Genomic DNA, 22,561 nt, shown 5'->3' on the forward strand with positions numbered 1-22,561 from the left:
CCGCCACCGCCGCCGGTTCTGTTCCTGCTACTGTCTCACCCAAACAACTCCCGTTACACGGACAAGTGAACTTCTGGGGCCGTCTTCTCCTCCTCTTCTTCCCTCTCCTCTTCCAACTCCTTCTCCTCCTCTCACTTCCCAGCTGCAGCAGAAAGCCCCTAACCCAACTGACATTGGCACAACTGCTGACTGTGTCATCTGCACAACTTTATCTCGCTCCTCGGGCTCCCTCAAGGCATTGGACCCATCGCCTCGCCTTTCATTTTTTGCAAAGTTGCATCTCTCTACATATTTTCGCCCCGGCCACTTCCCTCTGCCTTTCGAGTGCCCTGCCGCCCCGCAGCCTCCTCCCGGAGCTGCGCCCTAGTGTCCTTGCTGGGCAGTGGCGTTACCCCCCCTCCTCGCGCGCCCTGCCCCTGCCGCTCGGGGCAGACGATGCTGAAGATGCTCTCCTTCAAGCTGCTGCTGCTGGCCATGGCTCTGGGCTTCTTTGAAGGAGATGCTAAGTTTGGGGAAATAAGCGAAGGGAGCGGAGCGAGGAGGAGAAGGTGCCTGAATGGGAACCCCCCGAGGCGCCTGAAAAGGAGAGACAGGCGGATGATGCCCCAGCTGGATCTGCTGAGTGGGGGAGAGATGCTGTGTGGTGCCTTCTATCCTCGGCTGTCCTGCTGCCTGCGGAGTGACAGCCCGGGGCTGGGGCGCGTGGATAACAAGGTAGGCACCCACCGGCCTTACTGATGAGAACTTGGCGTCCTGGCTGGCTAGGGTCCCCTGTGGCTCTGGCAATGCTAGTAGTTGTAAGGAGGGCAAAACTTGTTTGGGAGGTTCTTTCTGATAACCGTTGCACAGCGCTAACGTGATCCCTATGTGTGTTCCTCTGGGGTGCACAGAAAACTCTCCCGCCCCTGGAGTCCGCGGTCGGGATGCTGTGCAAACTGCCTGTCTCAGAAAAGAGTCGCTTCTTGTGGTACTCGCATCCTGGGCTGGATAAATATTTTAAAAGAATTGCGATTAACAGTGTGTTTTGGATTGAATCGGGCATTGGCTGCGGTGAAACTGTAAATTAAGGCGGCTGTGGTTTCCGGTTTATTTTTCTAGGGCAAAAAAGATTTGTGCAGTTTTCCCCACGTGCTCGGTTAGGGAGAGGATTGAATAGTAAAGAACATTGAAGCATGGTTGGTTTATGATCCCCGGTCCCGTCAGAGGGGAATTTCTTGCGTTACAATAGTTAAACCAGCGAAAAGGAATTCCTGGTTGTCCAGTTAAAAACCCGAAAAACTGGCCAAAGATTTTGCTGGGGCTTATTTATCACAGAAAACGGAGATGATTCTCCGTCATTTTGTAACATTATAAATTCAGGCTTATAATCGTAAATTAGTTGTCTAGGAAGATCTCCAGAAACTTGTTTTAGAAGCGCTGACACTTAGATTTTCCCTGGGCTGGTAAGTTTAAACAAATATGTGAATCGTGTTGTTTGAGTATAAAGGCGTGCTTTATTTTTGAGTTTGCAACACCTTTCTTGTCATGGGATGCAGTAATATGTGTTATCTACTGTACTCCAAGGGAAGAACGCTGGATCAGGTCATTAACAATCACTGCACGTGAAATAAACAGTCAGGTGTCTTTGCTCCCCCTCCCTTTCCCATTTTAGGTTTAATTAAGAATTCCTCTGTTACAACGCTGCAGTTGTCAAGGTCTGAGAGACTCTTGGAAAACTTGTGCTTCAGTCTTGCTGGCCCAGGCATCAAAAAAAAAAAAAAAAAATACCCAGGCTGAATCTAATTTTTATGCTCAGTTCACGGTAGATTTCACTCTATTCTCATGTAAACAGCTCCTACGAATCAACATATGTGTCTGGGTGGTATCTCTCACTTTGTTTTGTAACAAAAAGCCATATTGCATCATTTAATTTGCTCAAGTCATGCAAATAGGAAAAAATCAATAGGACAAAAAGGGGTCGACTTATCCTCCTCCCCACTAAACTGCTGCCCACACACAGAGTCCTGTTGCTTATGGCAAAAGAATAACAACAACACCATTGTGTTTGTTAGTTGGTTCACTAATGGGTGAAACTAGAGAACATCATTCTCTTTCAGTCCCCAGCTCTGTCCAAATGTTCCTGCCTTGTGAGGGAGCATTTGTCCAACTCCCTCTATTCCCAGATGAGTGAGAACTGTCTTGCTGCAGGTTTTCAGCTGCAACTCTCTCTTTATTCTTACCATATGCAGCAGTAGTCTGAGATTCAGGGAACAGATATTCCAGCATTTCATTCAAAACAATGTCATCAAGCTCCTGTGTTGTAATTGAGTTAAGTTACAAAATAGCTACATTCAGATAATCTTAAGGGTTTTACCAGGAGCCCAAGATAACCAGGAAATTCAGAAAAAGGTTTAGAAATATTTGCCATTAGTTTTCCTATGTGTAGTATACCGTGTGAGTGTACCAATGATCTGGAGACCCCTGCAATACTGAACTCTTAAAGACCAGGAACATGAGGCATGAAAACTTTGTTCTTAACTCAATGTAGAGGGGAGCTGGGAGGGTAGACTGGAAGGGTTATAGCTTTTAAGAGATTCTATAATTTTTTTTTAAAGAAATCATTCTTTTGGAAGCAATCTGCCACGTTAGCTATCCACATTCCTTGCCGTTTTACGTGCTTCCAATCTCCAACAAACCCCTACTCATTTGGAAAATGTGTCTGAATTAAAGTCGGTGCATTAGATTTTGCTGGTCCCATTACAAATGGTTTATAAACCAACAATACTCAAATTGTTCAAAACAGAGATTTGATATAGTAATGCGTGTGCGTTCTTGACATATGTTAGTTCTCAAGTTTTAATAGTTTTTAAAACATGTTATTTTATAATAAACTCCAGTATTTCCTTTTTTTCCTCTAAGCCTTCCTGGTTTATAATATATGTTAGGGTCTTATTTCATAATGTGTGTACAGGAGGGATGATGGCTATTTGAAAGAGCCCTTTTTTGTTTATGAAAAAATACTTTCCCCAGAAAGATTTCTGCAGCTTTTCAAGAAACTACAGTAGTAGCCTTTTCCTAAGGGAAGAAACTTAATAGTCAAATACCATGGTAGTAGCAAACTAGAAAGGAATATTGAGCCCACTCAGCTGTGCAGATAAGCCCAGTTTCTGGACTAATCAACTTTAATGAGCTAGCATTGAGTTCAGTTCTTTAGCCATGGTATTAGTCTTTTATATTTTAATTTTTTGTATGATTTAATAATTTTGTGTATTGGGATAAGATTAACTAAGCATTACAAAAAAGTCCTGCCAAAATTGGGGAAGTTATATTGGGTTAGCAATATTTTTGCAGCTCCTAATTATAGCATGCTAAAAGGTTCTAATTCCCATTAGCCAAATTGAATCCGCAACCAGCTAAAATACCCCCATTTCTAAAACTTGTAGCCACAGAGGCATAGAAGCTCTCTCTACCTTGGGTGGTTTCACAGCCAAAGCTGTCAAGGAATGGGTGAAAAGTAATTGTTTTCAAGTGTGCCCTTTTACAATCATTTGTTTGCTCTGGCTCTTTCAGGGACAAAGGCTATTGTTGAACACATCCAACTAAACAAATAACTCATCCTGGGGTCCCTTTAACAGCTGCCTTAGTACAATGATCTATTTACATATTAGCCTAAAATTGAAACTGAACTCTTTAATGACATAATCCAGCACTATAGTCCTGAGACGCATGTGTTCTACCCAACAGCTGAACAACCTTGGAGGCATATGATTTTTAGAAATAACTTTTTTTGTGTACCAAGTGATCTGAAGGCGACATCTTAATATACTGTCATGTATTCTCTTCTTTTGTCCAGTCATTGAACTCATGTGGGTGCCTTTTTACCCCTCTTTGTTTCGTTACTTAATAAAGAAAGAAAAATACAGAAGGTCTCTGTCACCCATTTTACTGTTTGTTGATAAGCTATCGTTGTAGGCCACGCTTTACTGTGTATTCCAGTATTTATCTTACCTTTCTTCTATGGGTTTTACTTTCATGTGGCTAAAGATTAAAGGATCACCTTCCAGATGTTATAAATTAGTCAGCAACAGCCACAAACATTGCTAGGCATGGAGTAATAACGTTTCGAAGTTTTACCTTATTTCTAAAGTATATTTAGTTTAAACCACTATAATTTGATGGTTTTGTATATGGCTTTAAAAAATCGAGACAGGAAATTAGCTTCAATTTCTTCTTAAGAATGATGCCATTGTCAGACATAAAGTTAAGGTCTATACAGACACACACACACACACACAGGCAAAAAAAGAAGAAAAAGTACCCTACACACCCATGCTCATCCCTCTAAAACAGTGCTGCAGCTCTGGCTGAGTCAGTTTAATTGACTTCAGTAAGACTATTGGTTCATTGAAAGCAAAGCCAGAATGATGGCTCTATCTATCTTCGAATAGGTATTTACACTGCAGACCTCACACAGAGCAAAATGTTACCATCCTGCTGGGCCAGAACAGCACGAAACTTTAAAAAGAAGAATATGATACTTGATTTCAGATAATTTATTGACTCCTATTCCTGAAACTTTTGATGAGAGACTTTGTGGCCAGGACACATTCCAACAATTGGAAGAGACAAAATTCTTTAGGCACTAAAGTCACGCGCTTCCTGGAGAGCAGCTGGGAAGGTGTGTGGGGATCATTTGGTTTCAGCTCTAAAAAATAGAAGCATGCATATTCTCCATAAAAGCAAAGGTAATTACATTCCAGTTTTCCAGCCAGGAATAGAGGTGGCTTCAACATCCTGCAGTTGTTTGGTTCTCAGAGGACTGTTCTATGATAAACAAACAGAACGAAGTTGAACACTATTAATATTGAATTGATCTGGCGAGGTCTGCCAGAGTATGGACAATAAAAGACATTTAAAACATTCTTGGAATGCAAATTCTGAGTGTCTGGGATATGTTTCCTTTTAGAAAACTTTAACCATTTAAGCAATTGTCATTTAAATAAATGGATAAAAATTAAAATGCAAATGTGATTATGATTAATAATTTTGCTGAATATTGCAGATAGTTACAACATATCATATATGTATTTTTTCCAAAATAGAGTAACTTCTGTTGGAATTTTAAAGTTGTGAATACTTAAAGTCAACGTTTTTTTAGTTACTTTGCTCTTTCAGATCCCCATTTTGTGGTCACCTAGAATATGTTTATCATCAAAAAGAGGCCACAGGATTTATTCAAATTAGAACCTCAACTTATGAATGAAATGTTTGCCTTCAACAGTGATCTAGAATTTAAAATATTAATTTCAGTTCATAGGCCTAAAGAAATAATTAAATATATAGTTGTTTGAATTGGGAAAAGATATAAAATTCAATCCTCTTATGGTGTTTTTTTTAATATGAAAGATCAGTGCTTGATTTTAGACAACACTGCATTCATGTCTCAAACACTATGCCAATACTATAGTCTACGTTTATTAAAGGAGCTCCTGAAGTCGGTTTTTTTTTTTTTTTTTTTTAAATTAGTACTAGAAACCGAGACCAATTTTATCTACTAATTACAAACCTCAATGACTCTATAACTCCCAACTTTGGTCTTATTGAACTAAAAGATGTAACATTATAAAAATAATGATAAAAGTATGGCTTGTTTCATTAAATTTCACTAAATATTACACAAGAGCACTTTCATTAGACTCGTGTTTATTCATGCATCTAACTAGCTGAGGAGCTAGTTAGAAAGTTTTTCCTGGCTATGATATAATGAATAATAAAAATTGGTCTTAAGCCTGTTTGATTCAGCTTTAGATATTATTTTTGTAGCACGTGAAAGGCAGCTAGTTCCTCACCTCAGAAAACTTTGCCTATGCGTGCTGTAGATTGAAAATTAATTGAAATAAAAGGAGAATATCATATTAGGAATTTCAGGAGTGAAACAGATTTTTACCTAAGATACAAATAAGCTCTGTCTTAAATTCTACTTTGCATAGCATTTGATAAAGGCGTTTGTACTTTTAAAAGTTAAATATCAGTCAGTACGTACTTTGAGGCACTTAAGTGATAAAGGGTTAAAAGGTCTAAATGTAATTGTCTTTTAGTTTTTCTCGCCTGAAAGACAGCTAAAGGAACTTTAATTTGCAAGGGTAAGAAGCGCCTTTATGCATCCTTACCCTTTGATCTTCCATCCCAACCTGAGAGACTGTACTTGATATATCCTTCCTTATAAAGGCATTCTGTATTATGATAACTTTTTCACAGTCAACTGCATTTCCTGATTGCATTATTACAAAAAAAGAAAAAAACACCTCAAAGTAATTCTACATAACTTAAAAGAAGTTTGTTTCTGATTTATGGTTTTCAGATATTTTCTGTTACCAACAACACAGAATGCGGGAAGTTACTGGAAGAAGTCAAATGTGCACATTGCTCTCCACATTCTCAGAGCCTGTTCCACTCACCTGAGAGAGAAGTCTTGGAAAGAGACCTAGTACTTCCCCTGCTCTGCAAAGACTATTGCAAAGAATTTTTTTATACTTGCCGAGGCCACATCCCAGGTAAAAAAAAAAGGAAAAAGTAAATCAACTACTAAAGGTATCCTTGCAAGATACCTGTCCTTAAGTGTTTGCTTATGAGAGTGTAAAATTTATCTTGCCTTTCAAAATACCTATTTTACCTCATAATTAACCTTTCTAGATTCTTAACCTTTTATTGCTGCTAAAAGGAGTCTTGTAATTTCATTTTACAAGTAGTTTATGGGTTTTCTTGGAATGTTTTACATTTTTTGTGAAAGTGATAATACAGCTGATAATCTTTACACATGTTGGATTTTCAATCCAAATGTCTTCTTGGTGTCTTCTTTACCCATCAGTATCAATATCAAGGTAGCCTCCTCTTCTGCACAGCTGATACATAGTTAGGGGTTGTCTACTGACTTCTAAAATACTTCCTGAAATAAAATATGATTAGAAATCCCAATAAGTAACATCTTACAAAGCACTTTCACATATAATTGCTAATTTGCTCCTCAAAAACCCTGTGAGGTAAGTGGGAAAAATAGAGCCATCTCCAGCTGACAGATGAGAAAAGCTGAACCTCGAGAGTAGTTAAATTTCTTAACCAAAGTCATACAAGAAGATGACAGGGTAGACGTAGACATTCTTAAGCTTGGAGTGTCACAAATATACCTAGTCACTATCATGCATTGGACCTTCATAAATACATAGATTCTTAGGCATTGATTCATTTTACCATTAAAAAAAAAAGTCTGTAAACCTTTTGTTGTTTTAGTTGGAAGAATCAATGTAGAGGTAGAAAGAATTTAACAAGACAGTTTGTGTTGGTTAAGCAAAGTCACACACAAACAAATCTACTGAAGTTAACAGTTTATAAATCTAAATGGCATGTAGGTAAAAGATAACCTTCAAGAACTGTAGGATGCATTTGGAGAATTTTTTGAAACTACTATGTACATTTTCCTTTTTTCTCTGACCCAGAAAAGTATAGATTTTTTCTTTTTATAGGGATCTCTTAATATCCTAAGAAAACATTTTGTCTAGGGTTGCTTGCTTCCTCTGGTGTCGCCTAACATGTATCTAAACCTATTCCATGTGAAAATATTATCCTTGTCTTTATAAACTCCAGTGATGTTTCTAAGGCTTTTCTTAAACCAGCTGTTTCTTCCCCTTTATCATATTCCCCAAAGCAAAGTAGACTAGGTCACGGTTGCCTAGTTGGCCTGTGGAGGAGCGATAACAGATTAGATACCATCAAGGTTTGCTGCAAACTTCAAGTCTTGAAGATTTGCCTTTATCACTGTAAGTTGAAAGTCATATCAGCACTTAGCATTTTCATTCACATTTGTCCGTTTTAGAGAAACACAACTATGCTGGATTTGGGGACTCATCTGTGGGGGTCTTTATAAATTTGAAACTCTTTCAGTTTCCAAAACAAAACAAAAACAATAGCCACTGAAAGAGAGCGCAGCAAATAGCTCAGGAGTCAAGACTGCGAGCAAGTCACCCCCCCAAATCAACATCTGTGGTGACGAATGACAAATTTATTTTTCTACAAAGTTTGTATATATGTAAAACTGCTGAAGTGCATCAAGATGTCAAGTGCTTTTGGTGGCCACCCAGGCTGCCTTGAAAGATAACCAGATGAAAGCTCCACTCTAGTGGTGGATGGAGCACTGAGGGAGCTTTCCTGAGAGGAGCCATAGACTTTAGCAACAAGCAAAGGGGCTTCCCCTGCATCCCTCAGGTGCTAATAATCACCCTAAATACTGTCCCAAAAGCAGGCTGGAATAACACACTCTTAGTTAATCGATTGGTCAGGTAGACGGATCTTTGGCATGTAGGTTACCATTTCCTAAAGTATGATGAATAATGTGGTAAGCTTCCCCTCAGCCTCTGCGCCAACACAGAAGAGTCTTTACAATTCTGGGAAGCTAATTTTTTAGAAAATACAATGAAAGAAACTTTATGCTATGGCCATCTTTTTAAGTCTATTTAATGACATGCTTTACTTGGCCCTGAAGTTCCAAACTGCGCAAAACAGCTACTTTTTGATTCTTTTTATCAGGAACTGGTCAATATATTTTGACTGTCTTCACTAATACTGTCTTTTCTTTCTGCAAGTTGAAAACTTGAATAGGAAGATGCCCTAAGGGATATATTTTGCTAAGAGAAGGCAAATGCTGGCAAGAATTGGGAGACAGAGAAAATAACTGTGGCGACATCTTCATTTTCCACACCTGGGAAACCCTGGTGGCGTAGTGGTTAAGTGCTACGGCTGCTAACCAGAGAGAGGCTCAGCAGTTTGAATCCACCAGGCGCTCCTTAGAAACTCTATGGGGCAGTTCTACTCTGTCCTATAGGGTCGCTATGAGTCGGAATTGACTCAATGGCACTGGGTTTAGTTTTGGGTTTTTTCCATACATGAAGAAGTAAATATAGAGATGATCTGTCTATTCCTTTGCTTTGCTTTCATAGCTCTAGAATACTCATATACCTGCAAGAGAGCTGCTTGCTAAAAAGTTTAATTCAGAAATAGTTACCACCTGCTTATTTTCCCCAAAATGAGAAAAGTGGTATAGGAAAGGTACACTAGAGATTTATTAAATCATAATATTCTCTGGTTGTAAATTTGTTACTTAGGGAGGTAAATTCTTAAAATTTCTAAAAACGCCAAAATTACATTTAATAAGAAAAAATGCTCCCTGCTCAACACCACAGAAGTTTTCTTCTGCCTGAATTATGATGAGCAGGGTAGATAGTTTCCTATTCAAGAAATGGTGGATTACTATACTCTGGGAAGTTTAGAATGTCTGTCTGTTGGCCTTGCTTCTTCCTTTTTATCTATTATCATAATTACTTTTATCCAAGCTCTTAGACTGTCATCTCCTCAGCTGTAGGTTATTGTGGTGAGAAATGTCTGCATACAATTAGTTCAGTTGGCATAATCATGTTGCTAATGAGGCCAAGGTCAAGGGTTTGATCCCACTGAGTTTCCCTAGTCCATAGTCTCTCCTAACTGCAGGTATTTGCATATGTGTCTTATTAGTCCCAAGAAGAGCAAATCAGAGGGAATGACCAAACAAACCAAACCCAGTGCCATCAAGTCAATTCCGACTCATAGCCACCCTATAGGACAGAGTAGAACTGCCCCATAGAGTTTCCAAGGAGTCCCTGTCGGATTCGAACTGCTGGCCCTTTCGTTAGCAGCTGTGGCACTTAACCACTACGCCACCAGGGTTTCCAGAGGGAATGAATGGATACGTAAAAATCCACCAGCTCTACTAGAAAATACTCTCCAACACAGACCTTACTGACACTGAGTCGGAAGCTCCTTTTTTTTCCTTATGGTAATGAGCAGCATGCATAATGAGGAGAAATGACTTTTCTCCAGAATGCCTGCTGAAAGAAAAGCTGCAGCTCAGAATAGCCCAACCAAACCAAACCCACTGCTGTCAAGTTGATTCTGACTCAGAGCAACCTTACAGGTCAGAGCAGAGCTGCCCCATAGGGTTTCCAAGGCTGTAAATCTCTACAGAAGCAAATTGACACATCTGTCTTCCACTGAGCTGGTGGTGGGTTCGAACTGCCAACCTTATGGTTAGCAGCCAGGCACTTTAACCACTGAGCCAACCAAGGCTCCTCAATATCCCAACAGGGGGTAGTATTTATTTTATGTGTTCATAGTTTACAGAGTGCTTTGTGGTCCAGTGGGACTGGGTTCATGATCTAAGAGAATTCATAGTTATAGGTCAAAGGTATTTGATAAGTTATTAGGAGTTCCTAGATGGTGCCAGGGGTTAATTGCTGCTAACTGAAAGGTTGGAGGCTCCAGTCTACACAGAGATACCTGAGAAGAAAGGCCTGGTGATGTACTTCCCCCAAATCAGCCACTGAATCCCTGTGGAGCACAGTTATCCTCTGACATACCTGGGGTCACCATGAGTTGGAATCAACTCTAAAGCGGCTCTTTTTTAAAAAAAACATAAGGGTACCATTTGGTAAGTTTCATCGTCCTTAGCAATAAATGTTACCCCAATGCCCTAAAATCAGTTCCTTGTTCTCATGAGAGTAAGCTCTTCACTGAAAAATATATGTTATTCATCATTTTCCACTGCAAAATCATTTAAGGTAAATTTTAATAAAGGTATTAATATTTCAATTCAAATATCATGATTTTAAGAAAAATGCCTGTATTTTTATGTAAAGGTCTCCTAAGCTGGCTCCCTCATTCATGCTTATTCAAATTGTCTAGGTTCTGTAAGAAGTTAGGAGTAATCAAAATAAAATTCTGTATTTTTATTTGTTATGAGAGCATAGTATCTCTGAAGCTGCAGAGTTTACAACTACGTACTCATTAATCTTCAGACGTTCCATTTGAAAATGATTTCTCATTTCCTCATGTTTGTCCCCAGCTGATAATTCCTTATAAAATGGAACAGCCACCAGCATTGTTTATTCATTTCCCCTTAACTTGCTGTTGGTTTCAGACTGTGATGCTGGAATATACAACAAGGTTTTTTTAAAAAGCAAACTCAGTTTCTTCTGAATTACACTTTGAAATATTTCCGTGACCCTGTAGGCAAACATCACATTGAAACAAAATTTTGCATTACTCAATTATATAAAAAAACAAAAACAAAAAACCCATTGCCATCTAGTTGATTTCGTCTCATAGCGACCCTCTGGGACAGAGTAGAACTGCCCCACAGGGTTTCCAAGGAGCAGCTGGTAGATTCGAACTTGCCTACCTTTTGGTTAGCAGCCGAGTTGTTAACCACTTTGCCACCAGGGCTCCAGTCGATTATAAACAGCCCTGAAACCGCATATACTCATGTATAAGTATATCCAGAGTGTGCAGTCTTTTTCATGCATGATTGGCATGAAGATCTTGCTGCTTCGTGGTAAACACACAAAGGATGGCATATATGTGTGTGGGGGGGGGTGTATATGCGTGTATACCAAAAAATAAAAACAGTTGCCTTCGAGTCAATTCCAATTCATGGCGGCCGAATGTGTTTTGTCAGAGTAGAACTTCATTCCATAGAGTTTTCAATGGCTGTGATCTTTTGAAAGGAGCCCTTGTGGCACGGTGGTTAAGTGCTCTCCTGCTAACCAAAAGGTTGGCGATTCGAACCCAGCAGCCATTTTGCAGGAAAAAGATGTGGCAGTTGCTTCCCTGAAGATGTATGGCTTTGGAAACCCTATGCGGGCAGTTTTACTCTGTTCTATAGGGTTGCCATGAGTCAGAATCAACTCAACACCAATGAGTTTGGTTTTTGGTTTGGTGACCTTTTAAAAGTAAATCACCAAGCCTTTCTTCTGAGGTGCCTCTGGGTAGATTCTAACCATCAACCGTTTGGTTCATATCCAAATGCTTAACCATTTGTACCACTTAGGTGGTATACAAATATATACGTATATATAAAATCTCCATGCAATTATCATGCGTGCAGAATATAGATCCAAAATAAGATCTAGCCCAAAACTGTGCAAAAAAATTTGATTCAGCAACTTAGTTTTCCTTTTGCTACTAAGAGACTTGGGTAACTCTACTAGGCAGTTTTCGTTTGTATATTTAGTCTTTAAAGGACAGAGGAGAAAAGTCTTTTGCAAACAGTGAATTGCTTAAGATGAGTAAATGCTTTGGCCTTCATTCCTCTCCCCAATTTCTAATCCCTAAATTTTTTCACAAAGAAAGATAACCTCCTTCCAGCTGCCTTGCCTCTCCCATGGAGTACCCTGCCCAGCTGCCATGCCTCCTTTTTCTGTCTCTCCCCTTACAGACGCTCCCAAGGACATCTGCTCTTACTTGCCTGGTTCCCAAATATATAAGCTCTTCCCCCATAGCCCGCTCAAAAATTGGCCTTGAAGAGTCTATCGCAGAAATTTAGGGATGATCCATTTCACCCAAAACTTTGTCCAAAATGTACATAAAGCTTCAATCATTTGAGACTCTCAGATTCTAAGTTTAGTTTTAGGTTCGTGAGGGACCTAGGTCAGGCTTACAGAAAATAAACTTTCTGTCTTTCATGCTCCATTGGTAAGTCTCACTTGTTCTTAGAAATCTTTGCTAAATCTGGATCTGTTTCGTAACTTCTAAACTTCAACCAAGTTAACTAGTGCCTTTGTCCCAAAACTAGTAGGAATACAGTAATCTAACCTGTTAGATAAAAATCAAAACCTTGAGTGTAATATAAATTTGAGACCAGAAGCAAGAATTTAGGACATGCATAGAAGGCCAGCTCTAGCAGCAACATCATATTTTGAGGGTAGAAGTCATCAAAATATGTAAGTGACTTTTATTGCTATGCTCTCCCATCAAAAAAACTAACACTTTGTTAACTCAAATTGTAAAAGTAATGTCAAAATACTTTTTTGTCATAAAGTTCTTTACTTTCTTATTCAAAGACAGCTGTATGTATTTGATAAAAATTCTTAATACATCAGAAAAAAAATCTTTGAAATCCATGAAGACTTTCACATTTTTGTTTTGTATCATTTTTTAAAATGTATTTATTATGTTTATTTTTGGTGAGTTGACGGTATGTCAGCTTTCCTTAAAAATTTGAGTTTGACCATGGAAGTTCAATTAAAAGTTTAGAGTGTTTTAATATGTTTTGATTATTGACAAGAATCATTGAACTGTTGTTTCTGTAATTTCATCATTCATTAAACAAATATTTATTAAGTCCCTGCTATGTGTCGGATACTAGTGACCAGAATTTCAGCTCAGCCTCTGACGCACTGTTTGACTTCTTGATACTTCTTGCCTCTGCTTTCTAAATACAAAGTGTGGACAGTGATGGTGAACTGCTTGACAGGAATGAAAGGATTTTTAAATATAATTTTTGCATACACAAAATAAATCATTACCTCCTGTAAGTGATATACCAGAGAAAGGCACCTACCCAAAACCCAAACCAAACCCGGTGCCATCAAGTCGATTCTGACTCATAGCGACCCTATAGGACAGAGTAAAACCGCCCCATAGAGTTTCCAAGGAGCGCCTGGTGGATTTGAACTGCCGACCTTTTGCTTAGCAACTATAGCACTTAACCACTACGCCACCAGGGTTTCCGAGAAAGGCACCTACGTATCTTAAAAGGGTAGCTTCATTATTAGCATTAATTAATTGCTTGATCATTACACATTGAGTCAGTCATTTATTGGAGTGTATATTTTTATAATGAGATATGTTATTTAATCCTATGGGAGTGAGAATACAATAAATATTGTAAAATGACCCAAACTGGCATCTGATGGCCTACCTCTTTCTCGATTCTCATTTTTTTTCCTTAAAATGTTGTAAGGGAAAAATGCTAAACAGCAATCAATTAAGCTCACAGGTGCAACGTATGCTAAGTAAGGGAAGCTTGGAAGGCAATTCAGTAATGAGATTATTACTGGTTTATATTAATATATATTTCTTCTGAGCCTTTTAAAGCATCCAATACAATATTATTTCACATTTACTGTAGCTCTTAAAATGTTGGTTAAAGAAGAAATGGGAATTCCAAGCCAAAACACAAACAACTTTTCTTTTTCCTTTCATTTTATTATATATTTTTTCTTCCATGACATTTAAATTTTTTGTATAGATTATATGGTTTTTAAAAATTCTCTTTGCTCATTTCCTGTTTGGGGTGCTGAAAAAGTTTTGGATATAGACAGTGATGACGGTCGTACAACATTGTAAATGTAATTAATGCCACTGAAATAAATGTACACTTAAAAATTGTTGGCATGGCCAAATGGGTGTTCTATGAAGTTTACCGTGATAACATTCATTTAAATTCTCGTGTATTTTTCAAATGAAGTGGTTTTACAATAACACTAAATATTTCTAATGAGCCTTTTTACATTTTTTAAAGGTTTCCTTCAAACTACTGCGGATGAGTTTTGCTTTTACTATGCAAGAAAAGATGGTGGGTTGTGCTTTCCAGATTTCCCAAGAAAACAAGTCAGAGGACCAGCATCTAATTACTTGGACCAGATGGAAGAATATGACAAAGCGGAAGAGATCAGCAGGTTCATAAAGATAAATGCACTTTCATCTTTAAAAAACAAAACAAAACAAAAAAAAACGACCAGTCTTGTGGTTTTGACAGTGAGTCAACTGTCTGTGCTTAGGCTCAGCAGCTGTGTCCTCCAGGTGTTCCCTCTCTTTTTGGTAGTTTGCTTCTCTCAAATCATATGAGCTTAAATGTTTTTAGTATTTTTTATATTTAAGCTACTAATCATATATTATGAGCTTGGCTTCTCAATGATTCATATGAATTTTATGTGTATAGTTTTAAACTTGAATTTTATGATTGTTAGCTTACAGTGCTGAGGAAATGTTCAGCACAATATTACTAGCAAATAAGCTTTCTATAAATAGATCTTAGAACTTGCCCTCAGAGTGCCTTTCTATAAGGTTGAATTAATGTAAGGCTAATGGTAATTGTAGTCACTGAAAGATGAGCTAACAAGCTTATAAAATTTTTAAATACATACCTGTTTTAATTATCTCTCTTACTTTCTGATACAAGGCTTTTTTTTTTTTTTTTTTTTTTCATTTAAAAGAGTCGTAATGTGACCCTTGGGTTAGCAGCATGCCATGATTCCCAAAACCATTGATTCATATAGGAAGTGTATTTTGAAAAGGATGCCAAACGCATCCTTTTCCACTTTCATCTGGAGAAAAGCTTACTGGTTGTCTTTAATTTGTTTAGAAAACACAAACACAACTGCTTCTGCATTCAGGAGGTTGTGAGCGGGCTGCGGCAGCCTGTCGGCGCCTTGCATAGTGGGGATGGGTCGCACCGTCTCTTCATTCTGGAAAAAGAAGGCTATGTGAAGATACTTACCCCTGAAGGAGAAATTTTCAAGGAGCCTTATTTGGACATTCACAAACTTGTTCAAAGTGGAATAAAGGTTGGCTTTTTAAATTTCCTTTATCTTTACTCTGGCTATGTTAATTTTATTTTAGCATTATCTTTTTCATTGAAGGCATTTCTTTGTGATAAAAGGAAGATCATTTAAGGAGACAATCAGGAGGACAAAAAGGGAACATAATTATGGCAACAGAATCAGGACAATGACATTAAGTTTTCTGTTATTGGTGACTATTGGGCATGCAATTAAATTGATATTTTGACGTGATTTCCCTATGTAATTTACACATTAACATAATTTTGGCTCTATGAAGTATTTAAGTGTTGTTATAGTGGGCATAATACTTAGGATGGTATATCAGCATTTGCTAGTAGTAAAAAAGATCTTTTAGTTATTTTGGAAATTGCAAGTTATTCTTTTACCGTGTCTGTGTTTGAATCTGTGTCAGGAAAAAAAAAATGATACTTGCACTATGCCTTCCTTGTACAGCGTTTTTACAGGTAAGTCAAATCTTTTTATCTGTAATTAGCTATACTATATAATATACAGGAGCCCTGGGGGCACAGTGGCTAAGCTTTCAGCTGCTAACCAAAAAGTGGGCAGTTTGAATCTACCAGCTGCTCCTTGGAAACCCTATGGGGCAGTTCTGCTCTGTCCTGTAGGATCTCTACGAGTGCCAAAATCGTTGCCACAGGAACAGGTTTGGTTCTGGGTCTATATAATATATAAGCGCATCTATTGCCTTCTTTCCCAGTTCGAAGTTTCACAGTAAATAAGTAGATATGTAAACAAAATTGTTGTTAAGTTTGCTTCACGAGAAAAGTAACAAGGTACAAAGTTATTACTAAACCATAAAGCAAATTGTGGCATCCTAAAATTAAGACCCATTGAACAGCTCATGACCATTTTAGAATGAAACAAAGCAACAGTTTGATTTGGGAAGAACTGGTTGTCCTTTTCATTTCTTAGCTGGAAAAGAAATCAAAGGTTTTACATTCTTCATATAGAAAGATGCCTGGGTGGCATAGTTTCCAGTCCACTACTAACCTAAAAGTTTGCTCATTTGAAACTAGCCAGTGACACCATGGAAGAAAGGCATGGCAATCTGCTCTGTGAAGATTACAGCCAAGAAAACCCTATGGAGCAGTTCTACTCTCTAACACATGGGGCTGCCCTGAGTCAGAATTGACTCAATGGCAACATGTTTTTATTCATATAGAAACGAACTCCTCCTTGCTTTGTTGAACTCTCTTCAGAAGTAAGGATACCAAAACAAGAAGAAACAAGTCAGGAAATATATAGATATATTCAGTACCTACTATGTAAAACCCATGTTCAGCTAAATTACGGGCAATGCCATACCATTGGCTCTGGGTGGCACAAATGGTTGGCAGTTGGCTACCAACTGAGAGATTGGTGGTTCAAATCCACCCTGTGGAGATCTACTACCATAAGGTTATAGCCTCTGAAAACCCTATGGAGTGCAGATCTACTCTGATACACGTGTTGTTGCCATGAGTCAGAACCCACTTAATGGCAACAGATGAGAGAGAATGCCATACTGTTGGGATCAACTATCCTCAAGCTCAAGCTGTAACAGTATCACCAAGACACATTTCATAAAAGAAGTAAAACTTTAAGGAAAAGGACTTTGGCACCAAGGCACAGATCACTTGGAAAATCTGTTTAACTCAGTAGTTTCAGCTTTCTTCCAAAAAAGCTTTCCATTAGAGCTCACAGCAAATAACCAAAAGTCTGTTTTAAAATGAAGCATTACTGTTTTGCTTATAAGCGTTCCATAAGTATCTTCTGACGTGTGTCTCGATAACTCATGGCCATTGGTACCTAATGAGCAAGGAATAAGGATGCAGCAACAAGGTCATTACCACTAGCAGCGTATTTTTCTTACTGTGAAAGTAAAATATGCCCTCTCTTTAAAAAAGAAAAAAAGTTGGGAAAAATGTTTAAATAATGATAATACCTATAGATCCCTGGTAGCGTAGTGGTTAAGAGCTACAGCTGCCAACCAGTTTGAATCTACCAGCCACTCCTTGAAAACTCTGCAGGGCAGTTCTACTCTGTCCTACCCATACTCTGTCCTATAGGGTCAGTATTAGTCAAAATCGACTCAATGGCAACAGGTTTAGTTTTTTGGTATAATCCCTATAATCCTATCAGTTAAAGAAAATCACAGTTAACATTTTGATATATTATCTTCCAGCTTATATATTAAAATTAAATTAAATTTTCCTGACTACAAAGGTAATACAGGTCTGTATTAATAAATGTAGAAATGCACAAAGAAGGAAATTTTTTTTTAGCTTTTTTTCTAAGCAGCTTTAAAATAAAAATGAAATCATATATACATCTTTATAGCCTCCTTTTTTCACTTAACCATGTCCCGTATTTTCCCAGATATGAAAACTTTCCTTAAAATTTTAGTTTTTCTCTCATTTGAGTGTCCCATTTCCTTATTCTGAGAAATTTAGAATGACGCCCATATTTTCTTTACACCATTGTAAATAATGTTATTTATCATTTTTGTGTACATATATTTAGCCTTGTCATGATAACTTCCTTAATAGTCGTTTGCAGGAATATAACCAAGTGGAAGAATATGTACCATGATACATGTTGTTAGTTTGCTTTAAAAACATACCAATGTATTTTCAAGTATTTGAGAAATTAATTCATAATTTTCAAATATTATTTGTGTAAAAATGTTTTATTAAAAAGATATGTATGATAAAACATGGAAGTGAGAAATAGGCTCAGAGTACTTGAAAATTTTGCTGTGAGAAGTCGAAAAATAATGTTCTTGCTTCTGTTGAATCAACTGTCGAAAGAATGACTGCCTTTTAAATTACGGTTACTTCATAGCTCTGTTTCAATTTACACCTGTTCGCTGGGATAGTGAATGAAGTATATCTATTCTGACGTGGAGATGTTGCATCCTGTAGTAAAATTGTACACATCAGGGCATAACAGTGCTGTGGTTATCGGGAGCCCTGGTGACGCAGTGATTAAGCCCTATGGCTGCTAACCAAAAGGTCAGCAGTTTGAATCCACCAGCTGCTCCTTGGAAACCCTATGGGGCAGTTATACTCCGTCCTATAGGATCACTGTGGATCAAAGTGTCCTTTGCAGGCTTCTAGGAATTCTGCAGAATCCCCTGCAGCTCCTTCTCCCCTTTTCCAGAAGAGCTCCATTTTTTTGTATGTTTTATGAATCAGGCTCCTTTTAAGGTTTTTCTTTTGAATCAAGACTTTGGGGGCTTAAAATAAAACTAATATGCCATATTTTAAAGTACAATACTTTGAATTCCCTTAGTATTTGGCACTCATGATGTCGATAAGATAGGAACCTGTCACTTGGGTATTTGAGCGTGTGTAGTGAGTAAGGAGACCATATCTTTATCGCCTCAGGGAGATTATGCTACAATTAGGGTTACTTCAGAGCTCTGTTTCAATTTACCCCTGTTCGCCGGCATAGTGAGTGGAAGTGTATCTATTCTGACATGGAGATGTTGCATCCTGTAGTAAAATTGTACACATCAGGGTGTAACAGTGCTGTGGTTATTGGGAGCCCTGGTGACGCAGTGATTAAGCCCCATGGTTAAGCTGCTAACCAAAAGGTCTCCACCTCGATTTCCTTGGAGCTGCCATCACAGGTCAGAGACTGGAAGCCTTAGGAGGGACTGCTGCTGGTATTATGGGGCAGATGCCAACACATCCAGGTTGATCATGCCATGGATTTTAGTGATGTGCTCCTCAGAGACCTGGAAGTAAAAAAAAAAAATCACAGCTATTTCACAATAATTTTTCAGGCTTCTTTGATATATGAATGGTTAGTCTGTTCACAACAGTATTGCTATGTTTGTCAGTAAGCATTTTACATAAATAACGTAATTACCAATTTTCACCAGAAATTGTTCTGGATATCTACTTTATTCTTTTTGTTTGAAAATCTGAAAAGAGGGCATAAAGCTTTTTTAACAGACCAGAGTGTTGATTGGAATACTCTGATAACAGAATTAATATATAGTAAACCCAACCTTCATATTTTTAAAATGAAAATGAGACAAGCCACAATGGAGAACCCCCTTGACATTAATTAATGACTAATATGGAAACCCTGGTGACATAGTAGTTAAGTGCTATGGCTGCTAACCAAAGGGTCCACAGTTCGAATCTACCAAGAGCTCCTTGGAAACTCTATGGGGCAGTTCTACTCTGTCCTATAGGGTCGCTATGAGTTGGAATCGACTTGATGCCACTGGGTTTGATGTTTGGGCTTTAGTATGAATATATTAAGGCCCTGGATGGGGCAAAGAGTTAAGCACTCGGCTATTAACTGAAAGTTTGGCAGTTCGAATCCACCAAGGCACCTCTGAAGAAAGACCTGTCGATCTTCTTATGAAAGGTCACAGCCTTGAGAACCCTATGGAACAGTTCTGCTCTGCACGCATGGGGTCGCCATGAGTTGGAATCGACTCAAAGACCACTAGTTTGGTATGAATGTATTAAATCAGACATAAAGAAGAATTCCTGATTCTAAGAGATTCTAAAAGCTAGTGCTGGCTATAAGGGAACCTAGAAATTCTCTGCTAATTGTCAGTTAAGAAATGACAGTGATTTCTGTCACATGGCAAAGCACTGGACGTGGTTGATCTTCTTAAACCCTTACCAGCCCTGATTCTTATAGTTGCTTTGGAGGGACAACATCAGCAAAGAGCCAGCCATTTATCAAAGTGGCCAACGCTTCCCTAAGTGGGTCTTGACTGAAGCTGAAAAAATGACGTCTTATTTTTAAACGCCCAGGTTGTGCTGCCTAAATTGTAGGAGATTTCAGTACCCTTGGGGCTTAACTGCCTACCTTTTACCGAATATAAGTTATATGCAAAAAATGCAAAGCACAAGCTAAAGAATTCACTTCTTTTTGCCATAGGGAATAAGTTATACAGTAGAGATTTATGGATTAAATTCTATGCCGTGTAAATTTTAAGCGCCATTTAGTTTAGGGAGACATGATTCCATTCACAACAGCGCAAATCCTCGAAGACTGAGTGTTGTGAAATTACTGAGAGTGAGGCAGAAATAGGTTTTGAAAATGCGCAATGATTTGGTAGCTCTTTGGTGATAGCGTGCTATCCAAGCTACTAGCTAACGCTGACGCTGTGAATGGCTCAAGGGTAAACAAACTGGCAAACTTTAAAATCTCCAGTGTATGTGTGTGTCTTTTGTTGTTGCTGCTGTTTAACCCCCAACAGGGACATTATAAACATTTTACTATCTATATCCAGGTTAAAGTCTTTAGGATGCTGACAATTTGAAATCTTTAAACTGAACTTACATCTGAATTCTGAATCAGAAGTCACAATTTCTGAGAAGCATTACCAAAAAAATAATAAACCTGTTGCCATCGAGTCAATTCCGACTCACGGTGACCCTATGCACTACAGAAGAGAACTGCTCCATAGAGTTTTCTTGGCTGTACTCTTTATAGAAGCAAATTGCCAGGCCTTTCTTCCACGTGCTGCTGGGTGGGTCCAGACTACCAACCTTCTGATTAGTAGTGAAGTGCAAACCAGCTGTGCCACCCAGGAAGCTTGGCAAGCATTAGAACCAGATTAATCTGTCCAAAATCCTTGGAAAGGATTGACAAGTGGTTCTCAAGAACGGCTGCAAGTTATAATCACCTGGGCCTTTAAAAAACTCCAATGTCCTAATGAAATTATAATGGCTAGGATTGGGACTCAGACCTCAATGTATTTTTTTAAAGTTTTCCCAGGTGATTTCAATGTGTAGCCAGTTTGAGAACCACTAATCTATACTGAGTCAAATGCCTGGGTCCATTACACAGTGAATGAGACACGCTTTCACTGACCCATCTACCTCCCGAGCCCTTTTGTTGAAATGACCACAAGTGGCTGGACACAAGTTGTCATTTGCCCTGTACATTTTGTCATTTACTTGGCCTAAACATACTATTTGCCCCTGTTTGGGTGGCAGCAGAAGAATCTCGATACAAAGCTCTGGAAAATGGTATTTAAAAATGGTATTTAAAAATATCAACAATTAATCATAATTGGAAAATTGCTTTACCCATTAAATTGAAACTTTCTCCTGTTTTTTGTTCCTTTTTGGAATCTGGTGCTCAGAGAGTTGGCAAAATTGTTAGTTTTCATGCTCCTAAAACACATACTTTACTCTTTTATGTGGAAACTACTGTAAAAAATGACACAGACACCAGAAGGTAGCCTAGTGTCGTTTCACCAGACCTGCCCTGATTACCGAAGATCAGAAAGTCAGCCTTAGTTTTGCAAGTGTGCAGAAGTAAGGCTGGGCCTGCACCTGTCACCTAGAGGGTGGCCCCTCCAGGAAACTAGCAAGGCTGTTCTCTGCCACTCAGTTCTCATGAGCCGTCAGAGGATGGAGAGGCTCACACCCACAGCAGCGCTTTCGGCGTGCAGCAGACAGAGCTGAAAGACTTGTCTGTCATTGGAACAAGTGTCACTGGACTTCTGTCCCTCTCTATCTACTTGGATCCTCATTTCAAAAGATGCTTTTCGAAGCAGTCCTTTTACCGGGGGAGGAGAGGACGTGAGGCTGAAAGCTGCTGATTGTCCGGGTGACTGAGCCCATTGAGGTGGGGCACTTGAGAGACAGCGGCCCGGGTGCCCAGGAGTCACAGGAGGATGTGGAGGGGGGCGCAGGGAGCACGGGGCAAGCCCCGCCGGGCAGCCTCTGATTTGGCATGCTTGTAAATCACACACATAAGGTTGAGCATCGGAGGTTCAGGAAAATCCAAGCGCTCATCGACCCGTGGGGGAATGATGTTCTGTTTTTCTGAAGTTTGTCAGAGAACCTCATCTTTCCTGTGTTTCTCTGTCTTTAACTTGCAATCTTATGGCAGCCTGTGAGATGTTAGTGTACTTTGGCTTGAGTGAAATGAGTCAAAGCAGAAGAGTGAGAAGCAATGCACCTTTTGAAAGTAGTATTGGAAACAGCATGTATGTATACATATGGCAATGATTGGGCTGTCTATCAAAGTCTTCCTCAGGGAAATTGTTAGAAATCTGCTTTTAAGCATCTTCTAGGTTGGAAGAAAGCAAAATATACTAGTTGAAATTGTACACCTGAAAAATGTTGAATTGGCAAATGTGTTGTAGATATAGTTTGCAACAGTTA

At 38.7% G+C, this 22,561-nt stretch overlaps 1 protein-coding gene across 1 annotated transcript in view; it reads left to right on the plus strand.

Annotated features, from left to right (window-relative positions):
• Positions 1 to 435: 435 nt before the first annotated feature.
• The window catches only part of HHIP (hedgehog interacting protein), a 111,493-nt gene continuing 89,367 nt past the window's right edge, over positions 436 to 22,561 (plus strand). The window contains exons 1-4 of the mRNA XM_064267542.1: positions 436 to 714; positions 6,341 to 6,533; positions 14,366 to 14,522; positions 15,209 to 15,410. Of these exons, the coding sequence (XP_064123612.1) occupies positions 436 to 714; positions 6,341 to 6,533; positions 14,366 to 14,522; positions 15,209 to 15,410 (831 nt within the window). The remainder of the gene's footprint in view (positions 715 to 6,340; positions 6,534 to 14,365; positions 14,523 to 15,208; positions 15,411 to 22,561) is intronic.

This window comes from Loxodonta africana, chromosome 13 (assembly GCF_030014295.1).
Source record: "Loxodonta africana isolate mLoxAfr1 chromosome 13, mLoxAfr1.hap2, whole genome shotgun sequence".
Lineage (NCBI taxonomy): Eukaryota > Metazoa > Chordata > Mammalia > Proboscidea > Elephantidae > Loxodonta > Loxodonta africana.